This window comes from Coptis chinensis, chromosome 6 (assembly GCF_015680905.1).
Source record: "Coptis chinensis isolate HL-2020 chromosome 6, ASM1568090v1, whole genome shotgun sequence".
NCBI lineage: Eukaryota > Viridiplantae > Streptophyta > Magnoliopsida > Ranunculales > Ranunculaceae > Coptis > Coptis chinensis.
In genome coordinates this window covers 2,501,599-2,516,056 of record NC_141461.1, presented here as the reverse complement: position 1 = coordinate 2,516,056, position 14,458 = coordinate 2,501,599, and the positions used below count along the sequence as shown (strand labels likewise).

The 14,458-nt window shown below is 36.9% G+C and overlaps 2 protein-coding genes across 2 annotated transcripts; both read right to left on the bottom strand.

Annotated features, from left to right (window-relative positions):
• Positions 1 to 512: 512 nt before the first annotated feature.
• Positions 513 to 1,711, bottom strand: LOC147490689 (G-type lectin S-receptor-like serine/threonine-protein kinase LECRK1). Its single transcript, XM_086565462.1, has one exon. The coding sequence runs from the start codon at positions 1,709 to 1,711 to the stop codon at positions 641 to 643; it is 1,071 nt and encodes a 356-aa protein (XP_086421588.1). The 3' UTR covers positions 513 to 640.
• Positions 1,712 to 1,926: 215 nt separating this feature from the next.
• On the bottom strand, positions 1,927 to 10,225 carry EMB3144 (AAA-type ATPase family protein). The gene is made up of 16 exons (XM_086565526.1): positions 9,666 to 10,225; positions 9,093 to 9,486; positions 8,507 to 8,765; positions 7,974 to 8,105; positions 6,963 to 7,037; positions 6,765 to 6,890; positions 6,464 to 6,573; positions 6,280 to 6,358; positions 6,029 to 6,166; positions 5,766 to 5,877; positions 4,994 to 5,157; positions 4,745 to 4,850; positions 4,267 to 4,343; positions 2,890 to 3,033; positions 2,630 to 2,797; positions 1,927 to 2,455 (listed from the first exon to the last, which is right to left on the bottom strand). Exons 1-15 carry the CDS (start codon positions 10,159 to 10,161, stop codon positions 2,654 to 2,656), a joined length of 2,556 nt encoding a protein of 851 aa, XP_086421652.1. The 5' UTR covers positions 10,162 to 10,225; the 3' UTR covers positions 1,927 to 2,455; positions 2,630 to 2,653.
• Between the last annotated feature and the right edge of the window lie 4,233 nt (positions 10,226 to 14,458).

Below are 14,458 nucleotides of genomic sequence, written 5' to 3'. Positions count from 1 at the left end.
TACTGAAAAATCTAACTACTTATTTTCAAGAGAAAGGTAGATTTGTAATAATATATGTGATGTAGGGGTAAAATTGTCTATTTACACAGTGAAATTCGCGTCTCTTTTGATTTTTTTAATAGCCACCGTAAAAAAAGTTAGTTGCTACGAAATGGTTGTGTTCACTAAAATGGAGTTTTTGTTTGTATTAATTATCAAAACTCTTCTTCATTAATTTGATCACAATTTGTTCTTATAACATATGGAATATATTTGCCGCGAGATGGCAAAAATATGTTTCGATTATATATATTTTTTGTCATGATTTTGGTGTTGTTTATGGAGTGTATAAAGAAGCTTTAAAAAAGAAAATAATGTATTCATATGTCATGTGTGTTCAATACGCAAAATTTGAAATGAAAAAAAACAAAAAACACAAAAAAAATGTTCCGCGACAACTCCCTTCCGTAAGATATGGGTTCTCACGGCAATCCGATGCCTGAGATTTCGCGGTAACCAGATGGCATGTGGGGTGTAAAAGGATATATAAAGAATAACCATTCTTGTTTTACTTTTTACCAAAGGAGTGCCAATACCGGCCACCCCCTAGTTACAATGTTTAGCAAACTAAGATACTCTAATTAACTGTTTTGACCTGTCCTCACTTGTCTTGCGGAACTGGTTGGCTGTCTTCAGCTGGTTCGCTTTCATTACCATATTTTTTGCACTTATAAGCAGCCCATGCCAGCAGTATGCATAACAGTATAATGGCAGCAGCAGGCCAAAGGTATCTTGTCCATTTATTGCTATCAGGTTTCACAACAGCATCAGGCATCGTGGCACAAGTAGCAGACGGGGGACAAGTATCAGGTATCGTGTTATGCGATACCACAAATGATTTTTCACTCTCTTTGTACAAACGGAGAATCCCATCAGTGTCTAACGTTGCCCTGTAGACTCTCCCATTGTCCAAATGTTTTTCTCCCTGGGTAAAATTCTTGGTTATGAATGATTTATCATGATCACCGAGATATAAATGACCATCAGAATTCAGATTTAACACTAGATTACTGATATTCATAGATTCCCCAGCTGTTTTACTACTCCGAAACCGTGTGTACCTGCTCCCATTTACTTTGTAGGTGACAAGGTCACCATCTTGTTGCAAAATCAATTGGTAATAATCTTTCTTGCAACTAGATGACATGAGACTTTGTCCAGGTTTCAGTCTCTGACCAGCTAAAATTGTATTAGTAGGATAATCAAAACTTTGCCATATCACATTAGAATCAAAACTGTATAACACAAGGTTACCATTATCTTGCATCAAAGCATATGAAGCCAGTTTTTCGACGTTGAATAGTAGCTTCGCTTCCTCCCCTTGCTGCACTTGCACCATGAACAACCCTTGTTGGTTAAAATATATGGATGAGTTTGTACCATAAACGGAATGGTCAGTGCAATTAACAGCCCATACAAGGGACCTTGTGTGGTTTCTGTTTAGCCATATACCAATTGTGTATTGCTGACCATCATCACTAGACAATGGGTAGAAGCCAAAAGCAAAATCAGATGATGGGGAGAGCCAATAACTAGTATGATTTGGCCAAGTAGAAATAGATGAACCTGTTGTTATGTTAAAAGAAGAAGCGTTAACATCAACTAGAGTGACTGCAATGACAGAACAGACGAGTAAAAACAGAAGGCTTGTAATTCTGCAGCAGCTAAACATTTTGATTATTTTCAAGGGCTTGCTTGTCTTCAACTTCTACTTGTCATTTTTTTATAGATAAGATGGAACTAGAGAGGAAGTATTCAATAATTTTTAGCAGTGTATAATATAAGAAGTTATGTACAAGGAATCCTACTATAAAAAAAATTAATGTTTTGATTTTCAACTGGTTATTTTTGCAATGATTCAGACTACAAGAATCTAGACAGAATAAATTAGTAAAGGAAGATTTTTTTTTTCTCTAGATTGCCATTTCACAAAATATAGCATACTATTTCAAGAATGCTAGTAAGATGGCAGCTACAACATACCAAGGTTCGCCAAACTCATGCCGTTGACAAAATACAATCGGTATATTAGGTATCACTCTATGGACTCCCAAAAGCCCAATATAGATACAAACTCGCACAAGACTGCAATATACACATAACTCAATTATATCCCAATCTGAGACGTCCAACCATGTACTTCAGTTATTTTGTCTCTCCCAACTTATGTCTGCTCTGTAATGATATTGGAAGATACAAGCCTCAATAAGTTACTCTATCTCTACAGTAGCTGGCATACTCCAAAGTCATACCAATGTGTATACGACGATCCTATGCATATACAAACAGATTCGTATTGGATAAAACGTCACAGCAGCTGATAATGGTCATTCTTGTGAAAGCAACAGGTCTTGATCTTCGGAGTTTTCCCAGGCTTCACTTCCATTAGTAAATAGACAAAGGATGAGACGAGAACCTGCAGCACAAGTAGGACATGCTTCTAAACAATAAAAAAAAAATGCAATATACGAAGATCATGTAACTATAGCTGGGGACCAACACAGAGTTGAAGATCTATAGAGTATAGCAGAACAAAAGGAGAGAGGTGAAGAGAGTTCGAGCCGTGTTTCACATTTGATGATGCACCTACCTGAAAAACATATGCAAGGAATTTTCAAAAGAAATGATCAGCCATCAAAAGCTGTGGTTTCTTTTTATCTTCTTCAATCTCCATAGAAACTTCAGCTTTAATTTCCTGGATCTTCTTATCCCAAATGCCATCTATTAGCTTCCAAGTGTCATCACTAATAATTTGAGTCTGTAATGTGGGGAAAACACAAGAGTCATCATAATAGGAGAAGTGTGCATGAGAAGTGTGCCATCTATTGATAACATGCTTTTTCCTCTTACCTCCAAAGGACGTGGAGCGCCAAATGTTGAAAATCCTACATTTCCAGGGGCAAACGTAATCCTACCAGGAAGTGAGATTCCATGGATACCCCATCTTCCAGCATAGATCAGTGCACCATACTCATCTACTGGGCGGACAGGAGGCTGCAACAATAAGCACCAGATTTATGAAAAATTCGAGCAAACAACTTTTATGACATGCATATACAATTGTTCGGTATTGCCAATTGGAAATACAAAACGTACCTGCATATAAACCTAGAACCAAAAAACCGAACCGAGGAGGAAAAAACAAGTCTAGATGATGACTATACAAGGAAGCAACATCTAAAAATTATTCATGTACAATATGTTCAGTAACACACGGCCTTGGCAGTTCCAAGCAAGATGGCAAAACTGTATGAATAACATTCATGACAGGAAGAGCACTTCTATTTGGAGGAGGGCAATATTACTGCAGATGTGCTATACTGCTATCCAAAAGAGGACCTGCTCTTCCAATCAATGAAGATATCAATCAATGAAGATATCATTAGTGATGGAAACCCCACTTGGCTACACAGACATGGCACCTTTTGAGAGGTTCTTTAGCTTTGTGTGACTGTCACTACACCAAGATTGCGACTGGTAGTAGTTAGTGATTATTTAGCTTGAATCTTAGTAGGGTGCAGGAGGTTGCTCCTTCTAATCTTTTAGTTCTTTTGTTCTTCTTTCATTTTTTTTGTTTAATAGAATTTTAAACTTACCAAGCAAAAAATAGTAACACATGGAAATACTAAACTCCTTGTGGACAAAGGGGCAAAATAATAAAAGAACAGAAGATGCTGTACTCAAACCCCTCCTCCAACCGCCACCCTTCTTCTTTCTTTTCAAGGCGCATTTTAGGTGATAAATTAGAAGGTTTTCTGCCGAGTCTTCTCTCCCACTTTCCGATCCTTTTTTTGGGCTGGGTGTGTTAGGTTGAAGTTGGACAATTGCAGACTTGGAGGGAAGAAGAAAATGTGATTCTGTAAACTAAACAACTTAATAACTAAATTAGACTTATGCTGATGTTTTCATCAACTTACTGGAAGAGTAGAGAAAGGAATAAAGGTTTAGAGTTTTAACTAATTAGACAAGAAAACCAGACTTCGTAAACAACTGAATCTGGGCTTCTCAGGCACATAAATAGCAATAACTAATATGAGCGGACAGATTTTTTTAATTTAAAATGCATTTAGATAAAATGCATTTAGATTGTAAAAAAATACACTTGTAAAGCCGCAACATAGAAAATGTCAGAAATACAAGGACAAAAGCACCAGAAACACGAACTTATTTTTTACAGGAACATTAGTTGCTTCTAAATTGAAAAGAAAAATGTAAGAGGCTAGGCACCTGAGGTACTCGTGGAGCTTTTTTATATATTTCCCATATTTCCTCAGCTTTAATCTCCTTTTTCTCAAGTAAAACATCTATAACCAATAAAAAAGCGTAGTCAATCAGCACCAACTTATAAATAAAAACTGAACCAGAAGCTTTTGTTAAGCCATATGTTATTTACTTATTACAACTCATACATCATCCTTTAGGTTAAAACCTATGTAACATGGACACGCCATATTTTAAAAATAATGTGTTGGATACGTAACCCCGTGTCCATGTCGGACGCACCACGGACACATATTGTAAGTGATACACCTCAAATTTTAAAATTTTGCTGTGTCAGACACTTCGTATCTGTGTCGGATATGGACGCACGTATCCGTGTCAATGTAACTTGGGTCAAAAGTATAGATTCTGGCAACAAACTTTAAGCCTATGAAAAGTTTCATAGTAAATAGAAAACATTGTGCAGGTAAACAATTTATATGACCTGTAATTGTCTCCACAGCTGAATGGTATTCCCTCAGCACAGATAAGCATTTCTCCACAGCAAAGCGCATGTATTCCTCTCGAAGTGCTTCCAGTTTTGCTGCAAGCTGAAAATTGGACTTCAAAATAAGCAATGACAGAAAAAGGACTGTCCATTTCTTTTTCTTTGTTTCTTTTTGACTATCAATAAAAAATAAAAATAAATAAAAAAATGACACGTAATTACTAAAGTAGGACTGCATAAACCTACATTTGGTACAAGATCAATTTGATTCCTATAGTATGCCTTCCCAAAAGCAGTCATCCCTGTTCGCAGAATCAAAAATTCAGCATGCCGTGAAGCTTCAGATGTAGCCTTTGCAGCAATCCAACACATGTTGTCAATCCCAAATATCTCCTCTTCAATCACCCTAGCTGCAAGAATTAAGCTCAGTAAACATACACAAACAGAAAAAAGTAAGCACAGTTGCCAGTTTAACCCTAACCAGAGTGTGTTTTCCTGTATGTTTCACCAGGTCGAAAACTACTGTGCATGTTTGGAATGTTATTCCAGACTTCCCGTATTTATTGCAAAATAAAACCCCAAGTAATAAAACTTTTACTGATAAGAAATAGTTCCATTTGCAGGCAGACCAAAAATAGAAGTTGATAGGAACCAAACCAGTAATAGACAGCACATGTTTTTTCCCTCTTTACTTTTATGCCTGTTATGAAATTCACATACTTGTTTTTACATTGCAGCTTAGAGAATTGAAATTCACATCCTTGTTATTTACAGTTTGAATTAAATTATAGACAAATGAAAATATAAAAATTATAAAACATGATCAACTTATCTACAGAAATGAACAAGCTTAAAATAAGAGTACCCTTAAAATAACATTAAATAACCATATTAATTAAAAACAAGCACCAATTGCTGATTTGCATAAAAATCAAGAAACCAGGATAAGTAGCGGCAATAATAACTTGACAAGATCAGATAGAACATAAGAAAATAGGATTGAAAAATTCATACTCACGTGCACATGCTCGTATTATAGAGTTCACATAGTCTGACTTCTTCAAAAATACTGTTCCAGAAACTTCAGCATAACTCATGTTCGCTTGGCTACGAATAGAACGTATATCTGTCTGCAATTTGAACAAAGGAAGAGTTGAAATAAAAATTTCAACAACCATGAAAAAGGATTATTGAAGTAGGGACTAGGAACCACAGCAGTAGAACACAACCTTCTCTCTGGAGATGCAAATTATCGATACTCAAATAGAGTGTTTTACTGACCTCTGTGAAAGGGCGATGAGGATTTGGATAATAACAAGCAAGAATGGCCACAGCTGCTTCGCGGTAAGCCAACCTCAACATTAGTTCCTCCGGAATTTCAGCACTATCTTCTTGACCTGTTTCAAATGTGCCTTTTTGCTGCAAAAGCAGAATTTATTTGGCAAACAGAAAGGCAATGAGCACATTAATTAAACAGGGATACAGTTGAAGTATGCTATATTTATCGGCTGAATAACTTAAAAGTCACCTACCCTCTTCAAGGCTTCTATTAGTTCATCCCGTCCAATGTAGTCCAAATCCTTTCTGGCAGTCAAGATTCCAGCTTCATTTCTGCCATCCAGTCAAATGTGTGATAAATAAATTTTAACTGCCAAATTTCTCCTTGGTGCTGGACTTCTGCCATGCAGTTAAAGACTATGGATTTAGCAGTATTACAGTATATTTTGCAGTTCTGCTCCGGTGAAATCTATGGTGAGCTCTGCAATTTCCTGAAGCAGAATATCCCTTTCCTTGTCTGACCGAAAAAACTTGTTCTTAGCATGCACCTGTTAAATGTGATGAACTAACAATTAGACATCAGAAAAGAAGTTGCAGTGCAGACTCACATCACCAGAAAAAGGACAATACAGAAGCAAAACACCCATTATATGGTCAACGACGCCCCATCAACAAAACTAGAACAGAGATACACAAAACTTAAATGATGACAAAAGATTGCCAGAATCTGCAGAAGTACCTGTAGTATGGCCAGTCGACCATCTTTAGAAGGCAAACCAACTCTAATTATCTTGTCAAAACGGCCTTTCCTCAAGAGAGCAGGATCAAGTATATCGAGTCGATTTGTTGCACCTATAACTAAGATCTGACACCACATGTTTACTAATAGCTCCAATAAATCTCCCCAGTTAAAATTTAAGAAGATTCTAATACATACCTGTGATGTTGAAACCTTGAAGCCATCCAGCTCAGTAAGTATCTGAAGTAGGCCTTGTTCTCTTTCTGCTCCACCCTGTTATCAAACAAAAAATAACAAAGTCTACCAGAAGGCCACAGGAAATGGATGAGAAGTTACAGAAAGTAAAATGGTATGATTGACTATAACATTAAGCTTGTGATCTTTATACGAAAAATTCATATTATCAACATAAATTCAGAAACTACTACTGTGATGGGTTTGACCTAGTAAGGTCTTGTGAACTATCAAAACTGAGAATGCAAACTCACAAACTGGTGTACTAGTAACAAAACTGTACTATATATGCATAGGGTTTAGAAACAACATTGGTTTTGACTTTGGCCAGGAAACTTGACACAATTTTGTGATTCCCATGGGGATTTAGTACCGCATTGGATGGGATGCTGTTCTAGAACCTGGATATATTTACCAGATACATATGTCAGCCATCTGAGGAAAACCACACACCTATGATGGACATTGGCCCTCGAGCGGTTAGGTGGGGACAGTATTGATACATCATATGGTGTGGGTTGTTACTAATTTTGTATCTAAGTGAAAGACGGCTCGTTCCTGAGGTGGTGGAACTCCGATACTCCATGAGTGTTTAGTCCTACACTCCTACATAAGATAAACATATAAGATGTTGTCCTAGATCCTGTATAAACCGGAATAATCTACCACATACATGTGTTGATGCCTTTTGAGCATAGTCCCAAACTCATGATGAGCTTTGGGTGGCTAAGTGAGTACCGACACATTTTATGGGGAGGGCTGTTACAAATATCCATCTTTTTGTCTGACGATGAAATCCCTAAAGCAGTTCACATATGTACGCCGCACTTTTTTTGTACCAATTACCTTGAAAAGGCACCTGAAAACATCCTCCAGAAGGTGATAGTACATGTGTCAAGGAAACAAGTTTCAAGTTTGTTCATGTGGTTCATGGGTGTGGTGTGTGCGTGTTAAATAAACAATAGAACGTATTACCCCTCCAAGATCAGGTCCACCACGTTTGCTACCAATTGCATCTATCTCGTCAATAAAAATAATGGATGGTGCAAAGGATCTCGCACTACTGAATAGATCCTTGACACGAGCTGCGGCAACACCAACAAACATCTGGGAAAAAAAACACTCTTCTTAATATCTGAGAGAAGTTCACATCAACTACAAACGAGTGAAATGAGCATTATAAGTCTTTTGAGAAAACAAAGCCCTTAAGGTTAAACTTTCATGGAAATGAAATGAAGAGTAATGATTAGCGGAATAATATGTACAATTATGTATTCTTTTTAGATAAGAATTCCCCCAAACTAATGATATATAAAGAATGTCTAAGAGGCTAAATGCTAGTTGCCAATAACGATCATGTACGTAAGAGATTTTTCAGATTCATTCCGAACCATAAAAATATGTACCACTTTCCTATCAAGGAAAACAAACAAATAAAACCAAAACTTGTTCCATAGACCGAATGTTGCAACGTTTTCTCTGCAATATAATGGGAAACAAGTTCTTACCTCCACAAAATCAGTGCCCGTTGCAGCAAAGAAAGGAACCCCTGCTTCACCAGCTATAGCTTTGGCTAGCAATGTTTTCCCAGTACCAGGAGGCCCATGAAGAAGCACACCTTTTGGGCAATAGATGCCTTTGTCTTGAAATTCTTCTTCATTCTTTAGAATTCTAACAATTTCTTGCAATTCCCTCTTTATATACTCCTGACCAGCAAAATCATCAAATGTGACACCAGTAGTTTCTTCTGCTGATATAAATTTCGCCCTAGTGAACATAATAAAAACAAAGACTTGAAATCCAGATAAAGCCGGATGCAGAAATTAGCGCTCAGTCCAAGAAATAATTAGGCTCCAAATAATGTCTAGACAAAGAACAAATAAGTGCATGTCTACAATGAAAGTAATAGCCTGGTGATTTTCCAAAACAACTGCTCTAGGTTTGGTATGTCCAGCATCTTACAATTTTACTATCAGCAAATATTTCAATAAACTGACAAACAGACAGGTAGAAACAAAATAAAGTGGCTGCAAGAAAATAAAACGGAAAACATGATGAATGAGGTGATCAGTTCTGGAAATTGCTTGCACTTACCGACTCTTTCCTAAAGATCCAAGTGTGCCTAAAGATCCAAGTGCATAGCGTCTGAGGGGCTCTGCTTCTTTCTTCTTGGGAGGGGGCAAGTCACACGGTATTAACTTTGCATAGATTGGTCTCATGATACTGTCAATCCACAAATATAAACCAATTGCAAGGGCAAGTCGCATAGACCATATAACAGCAGTTGCGACTGTGGAGTAGACTTGTGCAGGTACAGGGTCCACATTAATAACATCAACATTTACCAACTGCTGATGTAATTTCTTCCAAACATCATTCCAGCAATCAATTGGCATTCTATCAACCACGTGGCGTCGGAAAATAATTTCTCCCTTAGGATTTCCTACTGAATCATCCATCTTTTCGTCTTTGTAGTAGGGTAAAATTACTGCATAGAATAAAAAATCAAAAATAATTAATCTTTAGCTGACACTTCATCTATTATGAGTCACCAAACTATATATGGCCTTAAATCATATCACCACAAGAACATTCTACAACGGAATGACAAATAGAGCACATTTTAACTTATTTATTTAACAATGTGAAGCTAATAAGAGTACATACCAGAAACAGTCTGCCCAAAATTAGAATACTCCATATACTGAACATTATTCGAATTAAGCAGCCTCCAAAACTCACTATAATCAATCCTATGTGAGTTTTCAGGATCCCATTCTGTTCCTTTCAACTTCCCTTGCATAGTTAACAATGCCCTACTCCAACATGAAGCCATCATAAGTTGTCTTTCTAATTGCATATTTGCCTTGTTCTCAAATTTCTCCACTTTACTTATCCTTTCTCTCTCTGCATCCTTTAGTCTTTGAAATAACTGAGCTGCCTCTCTATCTTCTTCTTCTTCTTCTTCTTCTTCATTAATAACAGCAATTTCTGTACTTGTACATGAACAAGTTGATAAATATTTGTTGTTGAACTTTAAAACTGGAGTTTTAAAGATTTGAGGTAGAAACAAAGAAGAAGGTGAATGTGTTAGTGTGGAACAAGTTCTTGAATGAGTTTTGGGTTTTGAAAAATTTGTTGGTTTTAATGGGTTTGAAATCATCTTCTTTAAAACTGGAAAATCAAGTTTTTTTCCTCCCTCTGTAAACTCTCACTGAGACTGAAGAAGAAAGCCCAACTTTATCCACTTGGAAGTTGGAATAGAAACTGATTTGGTCTTGGGCTTGGTCTTGGGCTTGGGCTTGGGCTTGGGCTTGGTCTTGGGTTAAAAAGGCTTTTAGCCCAATTAACTTGAGCCCAACCCGTCTCTGCCGTACATAATTCGGAATAATTCAAAATTGAGCAGTACATAATTACAGATGCGAATATAGTAATACAACAGATGATCTTTTTTCTTTTCACGACTGATGATGCTTTTGATGTGGTTCGCAATTGCTTTAGCATCCACGGAGACACCAGCCAGTACACGTACAGTGTAAGTTTTCGGCATGCCGTCTGCCTTAGTCAACGTCTAGCTAACTCTGGCGTAGAGCCAGACAGTTTTTTTTAGTGTTCCGTCCAATAATTTTGCCAATTAGTATTCTGTCCCCACTTCTTTCATTATAAGTGTTTCGTCTCCAATTTCACAGCAAGACCAAGTCAGTAGTTATTGACTTGACCCGTCTACTTTGTGCTTGTGTAAGTACATATTTACCCCTCTACAAGTAAAATGATCAAAATACTCATTGACTCTCTCAAGACCAAAAACACTTGCCGATTGCCATGTGGCATCATCTTCAACATTTAATCCAACGAACACAAAAGTTTTTCCTAAATGACACCCACTACCCTTTCCAACCTAAAATGACCAAAATACCCTCACTCATGGTTGCCTCATGTGCCACGTGTCGCCATCCTATGCAAGCAAATCAACAGTAAAACACGGCATGTCCAATCCAGGATTTGAATTTAATCTCCTTCGTTAAAAAACCGGTCTATTAAAACTCTCTCAAATTGTAACAACTCGCAAAATCTTCCTGTTTTTTTTAAAATAAAAAACTAACAAAAATACCCCCCACTTAAGTCCAGGCCCAAGACAAAATTTGTCCTAAAACTACAATTCCAAAACCACATCTTCCTTCTCTCCAAATCTGAAATTTCTAGTGCAATTACTTAACAAGATAACGAAACAAAACAAGAAAGTCGTAGAATCATCAACACGAAAGAAGGAATCAATATGTAAAAATTATTTTTTCATAGAAAATCAGTATGTAAAAATAAATTTGCAGAGAAAAATTACTATGTAAAAGTAAATTTGCATACTAAAATTTCACGTAAAACAAAAATTTACATAATCGGGTTGTTCACAAATAACCGAAAAACGAAAAACCGAACCGAACTGGCCCGAACCAACCATTTTTTCAATTTTTGACATAACCAGTTCGGTTTACGGTTCTAAAAACTAAGAACCGACCAATTTAAAACGGTTTTCGGTTTTGTACCTCGGTCAACCGATATAACCGAACCGAACCGGATTTATTGATGTATATAAATATTATTCTATTTTTAGTATGATGTGTAGCAACAACCGTTGGATCACATCTTGTATTCTCTATTTCCCAAAACCAAAAAAGCAACGTATTCTCTCTCACACACTTCACTTCAACTATGCAGCCACCACTCTGTAAATCAAAACCCAACAACAACAAGGAGGGAAGAGATCTACAATCATCCATTCCAACAGCTCTAACTCTCCATCTCCACTAAGTAATACATCTTCTGATTCTTTAACCATGCATGGATTCTTCAATGCCTCAAGTGGATCCAGAAGTACATCAAGATGTTAATGTCACTCAAACACTTGAGCCTGGTGCAAATGCGGAAAAGCGAAAGAGAGGAGATAGATCAGAGGTATGGAGTCATTTTAAAAACGTTGAAGGTAGTATTCCTTTAAAGGCTCTTTGTAACTACTGTAAGACACCATTCAAATGTGATACCTCTTCCAATGGGATCGGACCTCTAATATGAAGTCTCACATTGAGAAAGTATGTAAGAAGTACCCTAACAGAAAACCAAAAGACCCAAAACAGTCAACATTATCCTTCAAAGTAAAAGAAGATGGTATGATCTTGTAGCCACTACTTTCAGTCAAGAGTCTTGCCTAGAAGCCCTTGCCCAAATGGTAATTGTTGATGAGCTTCCATTTAGATTTGTAGAGAATCAAGGGTTTGTGAACTTTTGTCGAGTCGCGGTTCCACAATTCAATGTCCCACGTCGCACGACAATTACACGACATTGTATTGCTTTATATTTTGAGGAGAAAAATAAGTTGAAGCGTGCCTTGAAAGGCCAAAAAATTTGTGTTACTACCGATACATGGACCTCTCTCCAAAATATTAATTACATGTGTCTCACTGCTCATAGGGAGTGGAAATTGAACAAAAAAATCCTTAGCTTTTGTGTAGTACCAAACCATAAAGGTGAGACCATAGGGAGGATGGTGGAGAAGTGTTTACTAGAGTGGGGTATTGGTAGCTTTTTAACTGTTACATGTGATAATGCAAGCTCAAACAACTTAGCTATTGATTGGTTGAAGAAAAAGACTAGTCATTGGAAAAATACAGTCTTGGAGCATAAATGTTTGCATGTTAGATGCTCTGCTCATATTTTGAATCTCATTGTTCGTGATGGCTTGATGAATTTTTTTGATGAATCAATTGTTAGAATAAGGACTGCGGTAAGATATGTTAGGTCATCTCCTTCTAAATGGGCGACTTGGAACAAGTGTGTGGAAAATGAAAAAATTGTTTGTGCAAAAAGTGTGTGCTTAGATGTGGGGAAAATGAAAAAATTGTTTGTGCAAAAAGTGTGTGCTTAGATGTGGTGACAAGGTGGAACTCGACGTATTCGATGTTGGAAGCAGCAGAGAAGTTTGAGAAAGCATTTGATATGCTAGAGGATGAGGACGATGGGTATAGGCAGTCTTTTGACATACCAGTTCACCCTTCGAATGAGAATGAGGATGAGGATGAGGGAAACACAAGAACCTCAGCTAGTAAATCTAACAGTTGGCCTCCAGATAATAGGCCGGGATTGGATTAGAGCTAGAATGTTTGTTTAATTTCTTGAAATTTATTATAAAACTACTAACAAAATTTATGGATCTAACTATGTAACTTCCGATCTTTTGTTTAATGAGCTTATTATTGTGAGGTCTAGCTTGAAAGAGTTATCTGAATCGATCGATTTGTACTTATATGATATGGGTGTGAGGATGATTGCAAAGTTTGACAAGTATTGGAGCCCAAAAAAGATTAATCCATTGTTGTTAGTTTCAGTAGTTCTTGACCCTCGTTTGAAATTGGAATATGTGGGGTTTAGTATGACGGGGTTGTATGGAGCATCCACAATTGAAACAATAAAAAAGAAGTTGAAGGACACACTAGTATGCTTACATGGATGGTATGCTAGTAATGGGAAGAGCCCAAGCACAACATTGGAAACTGAAACTTAACCAATTGTCTCCAAAGATCCAGCGACAAAATGGATGATGCATAACTTGAATGGAAGTTTAGGAAGTATGACGGAGGTTGACAAGTATTTGACTTCGACTCTCGAAGAACAAAATGTATCAAATGTCTTTGATATCTTGGGTTGGTGGAAGAGTAATGCCACTAAGTTTCCCATCCTCTCTCTCATTGCACGGGATGTATTGGCCATTCCAATGACTTCAGTTGCATCGGAGTCGGCTTTTAGCACGAGAGGCAGAATACTTGATCCATTTCGTAGCTGTTTGTGTCCTAACACAATTGAAGCCTTCGTTTGCACTCAAAATTGGCTTCGGTCTAATGCAAAGCCAATTGATCTACAAGCTTCAATAAAGGAACTAGAGCAATATGAGGAAATTGATTCTGGTAATGTATTCTTTAAAAAAATTAGTCGTTTCTACTAAACTATTACACTAAAATAATTTAACTCATTTTTCAGAGTTGTTCGAAGCTGCGATTTCTTCGGACAACAGGTTTGATTGAAGGATTGAGATGTAAGGGCAGTAGCCCTGTTGTTTCTTTTGGAATTTTGGTAAGTGAGAAATCTCTAACCTTTTAAAATTCTGATGGCTGGTTTACGACTTTACATTCATTTTTTTTTTTAAATATGATTTTGTTTTCTCTGGTGGTGATCAATGAACAGTTTTGGAGATAATTTTTTACTTGCTTTCGTGAATGTTCAAAGATATGCTACACCATGGGCTTGTTTGCCGAAAGCTAGCTTTGATTTATTGTTGTGAATTTGTGAAGAAGTGTACTTTTGTGAATTTGTGGAGATGCAAAAGCTATGACAGTGAATGTGCTTAACGTAGTTATGTGAATTTGTAGAGATATAGGCATATATATAGCAAACATTTTGTATATTTTGAAGAC

What these genes read in the sequence shown, in the direction of transcription:
- EMB3144 (XM_086565526.1), bottom strand. Translation starts at nt 10,161, where the DNA reads ATGATTTCAAACCCATTAAAACCAACAAATTTTTCAAAACCCAAAACT. An exon ending in TATAATACGAGCATGTGCAC is followed by an intron (nt 5,158 to 5,765) that starts GTGAGTATGAAT and finishes TAATTCTTGCAG; the next exon opens with CTAGGGTGATTGAAGAGGAG. An exon ending in AGCTGTGGAGACAATTACAG is followed by an intron (nt 4,344 to 4,744) that starts GTCATATAAATT and finishes TATTGGTTATAG; the next exon opens with ATGTTTTACTTGAGAAAAAG.
- LOC147490689 (XM_086565462.1), bottom strand. Translation starts at nt 1,711, where the DNA reads ATGTTTAGCTGCTGCAGAATTACAAGCCTTCTGTTTTTACTCGTCTGT.